The 12,432-nt window shown below is 44.7% G+C and overlaps 2 protein-coding genes across 4 annotated transcripts in view; one reads left to right on the top strand and one right to left on the bottom strand.

Moving 5' to 3' along the window:
• The window catches only part of LOC309561235 (cytosolic 10-formyltetrahydrofolate dehydrogenase), an 82,544-nt gene extending 81,909 nt beyond the window's left edge, over positions 1–635 (top strand). The window contains exon 23 of the mRNA XM_082265028.1: positions 366–635. Coding sequence (XP_082121154.1) covers positions 366–421 — 56 coding nt within the window. The 3' untranslated portion in view covers positions 422–635. The remainder of the gene's footprint in view (positions 1–365) is intronic.
• A 7,805-nt stretch (positions 636–8,440) lies between these two features.
• The window catches only part of LOC309561020 (solute carrier family 41 member 1-like), a 75,932-nt gene continuing 71,940 nt past the window's right edge, over positions 8,441–12,432 (bottom strand). For all 3 annotated transcript variants that reach the window (XM_082264733.1, XM_082264735.1, XM_082264734.1), the window contains exons 9-11: positions 10,063–10,197; positions 9,168–9,316; positions 8,441–8,859 (exon numbers count right to left, since the gene is read on the bottom strand). In XM_082264733.1, coding sequence (XP_082120859.1) covers positions 8,671–8,859; positions 9,168–9,316; positions 10,063–10,197 — 473 coding nt within the window. In that variant the 3' untranslated portion in view covers positions 8,441–8,670. The remainder of the gene's footprint in view (positions 8,860–9,167; positions 9,317–10,062; positions 10,198–12,432) is intronic.

Genomic DNA, 12,432 nt, shown 5'->3' with positions numbered 1-12,432 from the left:
GCGCAAATACCATGTGACATAAAATTGTATATATATATATATATATATATATATATATATATAATGTTTGGGGGTTCTAAGTATATACTGATTTTAACTTGTAAGCAACAAATGTCAAAAAAAGGCTTAGGCATGGAGGGGTTAGGGGGTTAGGACACCAACACATGGCAGTGCACCGCAACGCACATACCATGTATTGTAATGCACTGCATTGTTAAAAAAAAGGGTCCGGTCCAAACGTTCACTGGCAAAATATAAGCAGATTAAATCATCATATACAAAGGGAGACCATGCAAACTCCATGCTGTTTGGGGGGCAATGGAATGCTGGAACGGAGAACTGATGCACCTTTGTTTTTGTTTCAGGCCAAGAAGCATTAAATGAATATCTAAAGACTAAAGCTGTGACCATTGAGTACTAGAAGGACGGTGATCTATACAACAGACTGGACATGCTGTTTCTGGATGGACATAAAGGTGTGACAACGGAATGCTGTATTATATAGAGCTAGAGTCCTCCTCTGATGAATCTAATGAACGTTCTTTTTACCGGAGAACCTTCTCCTTTGTCCGATCTCTCCGGCACCTTTTTTTCCCAGATGAAGATGAACTGGGTTTTCTGATCTCTTCAGAGCTGATCTACACTGCACGGCTGAAAAAAAATTCACCACCAAAAAAAAAAAAAAAAAAGGTCACGCACTCTAATATTTTGTTTGATTACGGCACGCATTCGCTGTGGCATGGTTTCTATAAGCTTCTGCAATGTCACAAGATTTATTTCCATCCAGTGTTGCATTCAATGCTCATCAAGATCTTGTATTGATGATGGGAGAGTTGGACCACTGTGCAAAGCCTTCTCCAGCACATCCCAAAGATTCCCAATGGGGTTAAGGTCTGGACTCTGTGGTGGCCAATCCATGTGTGAAAATGATGTCTCATGCTCCCTGAACCACTCTTTCACAATTTGAGCCCCGATGTATCCTGGCATTGCCATCCTGGAATATGCCCGTTCCATCAGGGAAGAAAAAACCCATTGATGGAAAAACCTGGTCATTCAGTATATTCAGATGGTCAGCTGACCTCATTCTTTGGGCACACGCAGTAATATTCAATAGGATCGTTACTGCATGCTTAGTTTAGTTAGTTGCTTAGTTAATTCCGGGTGGTGACTTTTTTTTTTTGGCTGGACAGTGTAATTAGTTTGCTTCATTGCACAGCCCGTCTCAGAGACAAGATTACGGCCAAATTAAATTATAGATGAGATTTTAAAGCGGAGTTCCGCCCCCCCCCCCCCCTCCGAAAATCACACATACTGTAGCTGCTGACTTTTTATATTAGGACACTTACCTGTCCTGGAGTCCAGCGATGTTACCCCCTGCAGCCGATGTTTCCATCAGCTGTCAGGTGCTGCCCCCGCCATTGCGGGTAAGGGAACCCGGGAGTGAAGCCTTGCAGCTACACGGACGGGTCCCTACTGCGCACACGCGAAGCGTGCTGCGCAGTCCTATTGGCTCGGGGGCGGGGGAAGGCGGAGAGGGCCAAACTACCGAAGGGACGGCGCCGTGGCACCGTATCCCAGAAAATATAGTAAAGCAGAAACCCAACCAAAAATAACTAGAATAAAATGAAAAGCCCAAAAATAGATCAAATGAATAGGGGAATGTTGTTGCAATATTCTCTTATATGTATTATAAGTGTCACTCGCACAAAGTGTGAAAAACCAAATCAAATTGTGTATAAGTGAAAAACTGAAATGTGTATGTGGGTGATACAGAAACCACTAATTAGCCATTGCTAGGATGCTGCAACATTAATGGTAATTATACCCTGGTGCCAAGCTTTACCAGTACTTTTCCGCGCTTCCTACTAAATTCTGTTATAGAAATTGCTCATATCACTAATGATGTATAAATCAACATGAGCATAAATTCATGTACCATATGAAAAAAATGCATTAATGTAAAAAAATAAATATGTACAAAAACTCATCAATATGAATCAAGACGAAAAACTCACACAGGAACCTTTTTTGGATCCGCACTAGAATCGGATCGCATGGCGGTTCACACCTATGCAATCCGATTCCTGTTCGAATTGACAGTTTGCACTGCGATATGCGAACTGATATGGAGGTGTCGTTAACTTTGTATTTACACCCCCAGCGATTCGCATATGGCAGTGTGAACTGCCTGCGAGTTGAATGCGATGCGGGAATCCTCGGTGGATTTGCAGGGTTCCTACATCGCATATGTGTGAACCGGCACTCAAGCTTTCGCACAGCTGCCACGAATAATCAACGTAACTTGTGTAAGATGTATACGTTTTAAGATTGTCAGCTCCATCTAGTTGTCACAATGCTATACTTTCTTGAAATACCCAAATCAGGAAAATACTACATTATGGCCAGTAGATGGAGCTATTGAACATATAAAGTAAATATAATACGAAATGGGGGTTATTTATGATGGCTGTGCTAATGCTTGAAACATTCTCACAGCAATGTTTTTTTTATACACGGACCCACACCTTCTATCCCAGCGAGGAAGAACCGTGGAAAAAAGGAATCTTAACTTTTTTGTATTTTTGTTACTAATGGAAAATTGATGGAAAACACATGATCACACAATGCAATAGGAGAAGACAGAAGTATTGGGTACCTCAAATTGTTACACCTGTTCCCCTAGCAGGACCTGGGAAAATATCATCTGTTAGTGCCCAGTGAGGACCAGGCTTGGAAAACACTTATCTGCTGTATTTCATCATTTTCCTATTGTCATCAGTTTTCTATATGGCTCTGTAAAATTCATGAATTAAAACACTTTATAAAGAATTTCAGAGTGATGTCCATTTATGTGTTTGTATATGTTATAGCTCCAGTCAATGTACGGCAGGTTAGCCATTCAGCACCTTTGAGTTCTGCATTAAAGTGTTACTAAACCCAGGAGCCTGCATTCACCATATCTGGTCTCTCACAGTACACAGAACATGGAAATGCAATTATTTTAGTAAATATAAACTGCTAAATACCCTTTCTAATCAGCAGTATATAGCAGTCTTGTGACGTCTATCAGTGTCTGGTTAAAACCTTGTAGGAGGAGATTTCATTCTCCTCTGACTGCCCTATGAGGCTGCATGACCCCTGATCCTCTTGTCTGGACACTGCTGATTGGCCCTGTGCTGATCACATGCACCCTCCCAAGAAAAAAAAAACTCTCTAGCAATACACACAAACTGAGCATGAGTCCCCTGTGACTATGATGTAGCAGACCTCCTCATCTAGGTAGGATTTTTTTAGCTGAAAGTTGACTGATTTTCCAATTGCCACCAGAGCTCCGTGTTTCTTCTCTAGTGCGCTGGCCAGAAATATGTGAGGGTAGTCCCCGTGGGAGCATTTGGGTGTTGCCGCTTTGTGGAAGTGCATTTCTTGTGCGCAAACAATATCCGCTTTTGATCTTGATGCCTCTTTCCATAATGAAAAGTGTTTAGCAGGATGATTTAGTCCCTTAAAGCGGAGTTCCAGCCTAATCACACACTCACCTGTCCAACGGTCCAGCGATGCGGCCGCCCGAAGCCTCGCTCTTCTCCCTCTCTGCTCTGCGGCGCCGGCATCACTGGTGTGGGCACCCGGGTGTGACAGTTTGCAGCTTCACAGCCGGGTACGCACTGTGCATGCGCGAGTTGCGCTACACGTCGTGATTGGCCGGCAATCTTCTGGGACCTCTAACATGTCCCAGAAGATTGCAGGGAGGGAGGGGGAGAGGAGAACTTCCGCTCAGGGCGCCGCGACACTCCGAGCGGAAGTGGGAGTGGGTACCTGTCAAAACTAGGTACCCGCTCCCCCCCCCCAAAAAAAAATGACATGCCAAACAAATGTGGCATGTCAGGGGGTTAGAACTACCTAAAGCGGAAGTTCCACTTTTGGGTGGAACTCCGCTTTAACATTAATGGAGATACACTTCAATGGCATACTGATAGTTGTGGAGGATGTAGATTGTGGTAAATGTGGGTATCAAGATATGCATTTAAGATGGTGACATCCCGTTGGTCCTCAAAGCGAGGTCGTGGGCAGGAGGTTGTAGTTAGGTTATAAGCGCAAAGGTAGGGCTTTGTGCATGGAATCAGGGTTGTACTCTTTGTTGTACTTGTACTGCAGATCTTGGAAGGAATAACGGTAGCTGAACCATATAAACAAAAACAAAGAACTAATAAAAAGGTGTTCTCTAAAGAGAAACGAGCACAGCAAAGCTGCGTTAAAGTCAGATTAGGGGACAACAGGGTAGGAAGCCACATCTAGACCCCAAACTTAGTTGGACATTTGTAGGTTGTGTCCCGAGCCTCCAGATTGAGATGAGGATTTCTTAGAGGATCTCCTTCATGAGACTGTTTGCCACTCTTGTGATTTAGGAATTATTCCCCATTGACGGAGGAGGGATAGACCCTCTTCCATAGTGGATACGATGGATGAAACTCTATTGTGGGTGATGCATAAAGAAGCTGGGTGCTTCCATTTGTGAGTGATGTGATTAAGCAGGGTCTTCATTATTGTGGCTAGGTTTCTTGGTCTTTGCAGTGTGTGGCGTGCCAGGTCTGGGAGTAATTGTAAGGCAGAATAATGCTTGGGGAGATGTTCAGTCTGGCGGAAGGCCATCATAATGCCCTCTTTTGTCTGGTAGAAATGCACTCGTAATAGGACATCTCTGGGAGCATCCGCTAAGATGAACAAGGGTTTAGGCAGTCAATGGATAGGTCAAGGCCTGACATATTTGGTGCCAGAGCTGAAAATAACTCTTGCACCTGGTGAGGGAATTGAGATGCTGAGTCGATTTTAGGTATGCCACGTTTCTTGATATTATTCCTCCTGGACCTATCTTCCAGATCTGCCACTTTATCTTTCAACCATGCGATTTCATCTGTATGAGTAGCAGGAGCATCTACCATATGGTTGAAGGATGCTGTATAATCACCCAGTGAGCTTTTCACTCTATCCACTCTGTCTCCTATCTGATGAATTTCAGTTTTGCATTGGTGGACACATGCCAGAATGTAAGACTGCAGTGAAGACCTTAACCACTTGCCGACCGCTCACTGGAGCTCTACTGCGGCAAAGTGGTTAGTTCCCGTCCAGCGACGTAGACCTATGTCGCTGGACTTCCCCCCTTGTGGGCAGCGCACGCGCGCCGCCGGAGGCTCGCTCCCGTTGTATTCATTCACAGCGGGAGTCGGGCCAGGGGAGGAGTGGCGGGGATCGCCGCTGCTCTTTCCCGATCATCGGGGAATCGAGTCTGGAGATCCGCCTGCTTGTGTAAACAAAAGCGGGCGGATCTCCTAAGTGACAGACAGTCACAGATTACAGGATTCAGCATAGCTGAACCTGCGCTCTGTCCCTGTGTCACTCAGTCACCTCCCCCCACACACGTTAGTAAGCACCAGGCATACATTAACCCCTCCCTCTCCAATAAAATTAACCCCTTCCCTGCCAGTGTCATTTTTACAGTAACAGTGCATATATATAGAACTGATTACTGCAGTAATGTCACTGGTACCCCCAAAAGTGTCAAAAATGTCAGTCAAGGGTCCGATCTGTCCGCCGCAATGTCGTAGTTCCGCAAAAAAAAAAAATCGCAGATCGCCGCCATTACTCGTTAAAAAAAAAAACACCAAAAATGACAGAAATCTTTCCCTTAGTTAGTAAACGCAATAACTTTTGCGCAAACCAATCAAAATATGCTTATTGTGATTTTTTTCACCAAACATAGGTAGCAGAAAACATATTGGCCACAAATTTAAAAAAAATTAGATTTTTACATTTTTTTGGGGGGAATTTCATATAAAAAAATGTGAAAAATATTATATATTCAAAATTTGCGCTTTTTTTGTTTATAGCGCAAAAATTAAATATCACACAGGTGATCAAATACCACCAAAAGAAAGCTCTGTTTGTGGCAAAAAAAGGACGTAAATTTCGTTTGGGTACAGCGTCGCATGACCGCGCAATTGTCAGTTAAAGTCGCAAAGTGCCAAATCGCAAAAAGTGGCCTGGACGTAAGACAGCAAAATCCTCCGGTGGTAAAGTGGTTAAGAAGATGAGCATCTCTTTAAGGGTAGTGTCTGAAATGAGCTGTCCTTGTGTGGGGAAGTTCATTAAGGGGTTTGCTTGTTGGGCCATGGCTGAGGCCTTTGGCTGGATTGTAGCACTCACCTCCATGTTGAAGGCCTGTGTGTGCCTTGGGGGAGAAACTGTGCAAGGTTTGGGTTTCACGGGGCTCCTAGAGAAGGGAGAGGAGCTTCCAGAAGATTCCGGCGCTTGTGTAGACCGCATCTCCCGGCCGCCGCCATTTTGTTGGAGACCGCAGCCTACAGGGTTGAAAAACCCAATTTATTTTGCAGGGTATCGGCGGGTCATCCCTCTTAGTTCCTGGCACAGAGGGGAGGAGATTGAGGTCTTTTGGGCTAGGATTGGCTCAGATGGAGGTGGATTATCTTGGGGCCTGATGGAGCCTCCTCAGAATGCGGCCATCCACGCTCGTGGTCTCACCACGCCCCCAATATAGACTATTTCAGTCCTTATGTTGCTAGCATTAGTAAATAGATATAAAATATATCATATTTACTTGCTATACAATTTTTTGTTACATTTCTTCAGTTACTTCCTGGTTTCCATGTCTAGGCAAATGATGTCCTACATCCCAGGGGTCTTCAGGAGAGAAGGGAGGGTTCTCAGCTCAGTCTTTGCCTGAGCTAAGGCAGATGGATTCCAGGAAGTAACTGATACATAAATCATCTGCCCTTACTCAAATTCTGGGGGGTGTTTTTCAAAATGATTTCCCCAGCAAAATAAAGCATGGAGATCTGGATGGATGAGGGAGATTGCTTTGAATAATACCAATGAATTAAATAGAATTTTTGGTTTATGGTGCTCAGATGCAGTGCAGTTCCACTTTAACCTCTTGCCGACCAGCCGCCGCACTTTTACTGCAGCAGGTCGGCTCTGATTAGTCAGAGGGGGAGCAAATCAGTGGGTCCAGCGGACGTGATGTCAGCCAGCCACCCGCGATCGCTCCCCATTGAGACAGAACGGCGGTCTGCCTATGTAAACAGGGCAGACCGCCGTTCTGTCACAGATGAACACAAGGATCTTGTATTCCTGCTATTCAGGAACACAAATCTCTGTGTTCTTCTAATGATTACATCCCCCATAGTTAGAAAGCATCCCCTAGGGACACATTTAACCCTTTGATCGCCCCTGGTGTTATTCCCTTCCCTGCCAGTGTCATTATTACAGTAACAGTGCCTATTTTTAGCACTGATTACTGTAGTAATGTCACTGGTTCCCTCAGAAGTGTCAGATAGTTGTCCAATCTGTCCGCCGCAAAGTCACAGTCCCGCTAAAAATCGCTGATCGCCGCCATTACTAGTAAAAAAAAAAATATGACATAAATCTATCTCCTAGTTTGTAGATGCGATAACTTTTGTACAAACCAATCAATATACTCTTATTGGAATTTTTTTTACCAAAAATATGTGTCAGAATACATATTGGCCTAAATTGATGAAAAAATTAGATTTGATTTTTTTTTTATTGGCTTTTTTTTATGGCAGAAAGTAAATAATATTGTTGGTATTTTTTTTAGAATTGTCGCTTTTTTTTTTTATAGTACAAAAAATAAAAAACCGCAGAGGTGATCAAATACCACCAAAAGAAAGCTCTATTTGTGAGAAAAAAAGAAAATCAACTTTATTTGGGTACAGCGTCGCACGACCGCACATTTGTCAGTTAAAGTAACGTAGTGCTGGATCGCAAAAAATGGCCTGGTCATTAAGGGGGAAAAACCTTCCGGTCCAGAAGTAGTTAAATTCCTGCTCCGTATAGTGGCCGGTGTTCTGCCGAAAACTCCAACTTGCGGAGATCTCCAACGATGGTATTTCCGGTGAGTATACACCTGGAATAAATGGAGATTTTGACCACTTGGTGTTTTCACAGAACACCAGCAACCTTTACACTTCGGTAGATGCTATAATTACTGCAGATTATTAGCCTGCTAGTTGTTGCCGCCTTGGAGGCGGCCATGTTTTTGGTTACTAGCAGGCAGACTAACAATCTTTAATAATTATAGCGTGTACTGGAGTGTAAAGGCTGCCGGTGTTCTGTGAAAACACCAAGCAGTCAAAATCTCCAATTATTCCTGGTGTACAGTCTCCGGAAATAACTTTGTTGGAGATCTCCGCAAGTTGGAGTTTTGGCAGAACCCCGGAATGCGGTAGAGTTTCAGGAGATAACTGAATGGCAAAATATACCACATTTTGGCCACTAGATGGGGCTGATGATACAGGAATTAATCTTTTATAAAAATACTGGGAAATTTTGCTCCTGTGCATGAATGTTTTATAAATGGACCCCAAGATATCCCTTCTACTAGAAGATAAATGTACTTTTGAAGACAATGTTTTCAGTAAAATTTATTCTATTGGAAATAAACAGCATCAGATTTAAATACACATAAAAAACAATTTTTTTTCCATTATAAATCCGGTGCAGTGTTGTTCATATGGCTGATAAATATTGCAAATTCCAAGTCCTTTTTGGTGTTGGCTGCTGGTAAGAAATTTCCCTGGATCTTCTGTTAATGTTCTGCTACAGTGCAAAAACTGGCAGCAAAATGAAGGAATCAGTCTAATCGCCAAGCTCCGCCTCCTCCGTACCAGTGAGAAGCCAGACCAAGCGGAAGCAGATGGCGAGGAAACCGGTACCCAACAGGTCGCCGAGGGCAGTGAGGTATGGGATGGAGAAATTATCCGGGTCCAGTCCTTTCCGCCACATGAACCGAACAATGAGGTCAGCTACGTAGAGCAAGATGCAGACCTGGAATAGGAAACAATGACAGTTAGAGGGAACTGGAAGTTAAAATGAACCTGTGCCTGTGTCATGAACAATAAAGTATTTTAAAACAAATAATCATTTACCTATGTAAGTATAATCACTCTGGAGAAATTATGTAACTAGAACAGGGTGGTTCCCATCTTCCACAGGCCCCCCCCCCCCCCCGGTCACTGTCACTGAACAGTGATCACCAAACAAGAAAAATCTTGCAAAGTATGTAATCTGCTATATTATGTTTGTCCAGGTGAGAGCAAGACAATAATACTACACTACCGTGTTCCCAGCATTACCTGTACGAGGGCGGCGGTCAAGTAGAAGGTAACAAAGAGTGCGGTGAGCGAGGCGTGACCTCCTTGTAACAAGTGGATGGTGTATAGGAAGACCAGGTGACCAGGGACAACCAATAGGAACAATACTCGAGCTGATTTGGAATTAACACCTGAAGAGGAGAAGAAAGTAAATGTGAACAATCAGACACAGGAAAGTACTTCCATAATATCGTTTCCAGCACACAGCCTGTGATTGACAGACTCAGCTCTGCTCCTGTGTGCCGTGTGTGTGGGGGGTCCCTTCTAGTGATCAACCGATATCGATTTTTCATAGCCAATACCGATACCGATATTTTGGCCAATGCATATCGGTATCGGCCGTTTTGGGCCGATATTTTTCTACATTTAAAAAAAAAAGCCCTCCTCTGCAAAAAGCCAAGTTTGGCTGTTTTGAATGCTGTCATTTTTTTTTTAATCTGGTGCCAGACAGCACCCGGATGTAATGTCATGACATCACTGCCGGGTTTTTGCATGGAGACCCGACCAGAGCCGAATGCGGCTTTGATTGGGTCTTCGCCGGCCATGCAGGCTATTGCCAGGGTCTCCCAGTGGGACGGGAGACCCAGGCGAGCCACGGAAGGCAGAGGGAGGGGGGGACATCTCCTCCCGCTCCTTGTAATGACAGCCGAGCTTCGCTTCTCAGCTGCATCGGTTGTCATTACAAGACAGCCAACCATCGGCTATGGACGTCGGTACCGAGGTGAAGCCTCTAGCTGCAGGCATCACTCCGGTACAAGCACTTTCCTGAAATATCGGCAATTAATACCGCTTAAACATTAATTCACTATGACTTCTGTCACTGTTCTCCAGGACGTTGCCCACATTCACAGCTCTTACAGATGTTGTGCTTACATACCGGAGGAGAAGAAGGTGGTGAAAGGGTTGGGCCAGTGCTGCCTCATTTTGTACGGTAGGACACCTGGCATGCTCCAGAAATGAAGGAAGGTGGAGATCCGGCTTGCCTGAATAGCAACCAGGTTCCCTGCCACACCTGCGGGATTAAAGATAATTCAATCAATTTGTTCAACATTTCGATGAAGTCCCTAACCAATAGCATTTCAGACTGAATATGAACTCCCATTAGAATGAAATTGGTAAAACTGCATAAAATTTAAGTTTTGGTAGAGGTGCATCAAATGGAAATTTTTGTACCAAAACCGAAAATGCAGGATGCACTCAAATGTGAAAATGACAGTTTTTAAAAAACATTTATGTATAATTGTATTATATTCTAAACTTTATAATTAATATCATGAATTTAGATCAATATGAATTTATTGTCATCCATTATTGGCACCTCTAGCACATGAAAAGCTCAGGAAAAATGCAACCCTTTAAATTCTATGCATGTCTTCACACTGGTCCCTTGCGCTCCCTCTCTCTGCTATAGTTACTCAGTTTTGTTACAAGCAGTGTCAGAAGAATTACAACTCCACAGAGGGATGGGTGCTCTGTCCGTCAATGAACATCAGAGAAATGGATTTTACAGTAAGTCAAAAAATCCCATTTCCTCTTTCGTTCATTGACAAACACAGCTTCTGATCTTCATGACCACTGGGACAGTCCCAAAGAAGTGTTAAAACATGAGGGGTGGGAACAGCAAAAAAAATTCCCAAGGCATAACCGTAGCCAACCAGGCAACAGGAGCTCAACCAAAAACAACTGGAGCCCACCTGAAAAAAAACAATACACCCTCAAAGAGGATTAGGTCCCCTAAACAGCAGCCTGTAAAACTTTGCGGCCAAATGAAGCATCCGCAGATGCCAACACATCCACTTTCTAGAACTTTGTGAAAGTGTGCACCGACGACCAGGTTGCCGCCTTACAAACCTGTGTCACTGATGCCTGATGATGGAAGGCCCAGGAGGCACTAATTGCCCAAGTAGAGAGCACCTTGACAGGGAAAGGAGGAACCTGATCCCTGATGAAAAAGACCTGTATAACCGTCTGTCTGATCCATCTGGAAATGGTCGCAGAGGAAGCGGACAACCCTTACCGAAGCCCATCCATGAGCACAAATAGTGAGTCTGACTTCCTAAAAGACTCCGTAGCTGTCAGGTACACCCTAATTGCCCAGACCACATCCAAGGCATGCAATGCAATTTCTTTTCGATGTTTTGGCCTGGGACACAGGGAAGGCAACACAATGTCTTTCAAATGAAAATCAGAGACAACCTTTGGGTGGAACGACGGACAGGGGCGAAGAACCACCTTATCTCTGTGAATCACCAAGTAAGGTGAACGACAGAATAACGCCGCCAGTTCTGGCACCCTGCATGCAGAGGTGATAGCCACCTAAAAAGCCACCTTCTGAGACAGCATAAGCAAGGGAATCTCCCGAAGATTCTTAAAGTGAGGCTTCTGGAGGACCGAAAGCACCAACTTGAGATCCCAAGGCGGCAACGGAGACCGCAATGGAGGAATCAACTGTAAGAACCCCTGAAGAAAGGTACACACCAGGGAGTGTGTGGCCAAGGGTCCAAGACCGCCAAAGTCGACACCTGGCTCTGGATGGCACTCAAGGCCAATTTCTGTTCAACCCCCCGTTGAAGGAAGGTTAAGATCTGAGCCACCGTGAAGAAGCGAGGATGAACTTCAAGAGACTCACACCACGCAATGTTTGCCTTCCACGTACAATGGAAGATCTTCCTAGAAGTAGATTTCCTAGCTTTTAACAGCGTTGGAATCACCGATAAACCTCTATCCATCAGCACCTGACGTTCAACAGCCAAGCCGTCAAAGCTAGCGAAAGTAAAGCAGGATGGAAGATTGATCCTTGGGACAGCAGATCCTAGCTGAGAGGAAGTTTCCAAGGAACATTAGTGACCAGCCACACCAGATCGTCGTACCAAGCCCGGCGAGGCCAGTCCGGAGCCACTAAGATCCCTTCTGCCTCGATCCTGCGTCGATCCTTCCTTGGCAGAAGCTTGAGAGGAGGGAAGGTGTAAATCAGACGATACTGACCCCACGGGGCGACCAGCACATCTGCGGCATCCGCCAGAGGATCTCGTGTCTGAGCCACAAACCTCTGCACCTTTCTGTTGACCCGAGACGCCAACAGATCCACCTCTGGGATGCCCCATCGGAGACACAACTGATGAAACAACTCCGAATAAAGGGACCACTCCGCCTGCCAGTTTTCCACCCGGGAATGTGTACAGCGGAGAGCAAAGGGAGCCAAAGCGCCGGAGAGTGAAGCCATCATATCAGGGACTCCTTCGTTCCC

The sequence above is a fragment of the Pelophylax lessonae genome (genome assembly GCF_965119305.1).
Source record: "Pelophylax lessonae genome assembly, chromosome: 8".
In the NCBI taxonomy this organism is placed as follows: Eukaryota; Metazoa; Chordata; class Amphibia; order Anura; family Ranidae; genus Pelophylax; species Pelophylax lessonae.
The sequence above is the reverse complement of the archived record's forward strand: the minus strand, read 5'-3'. Positions and strand labels throughout refer to the sequence as shown.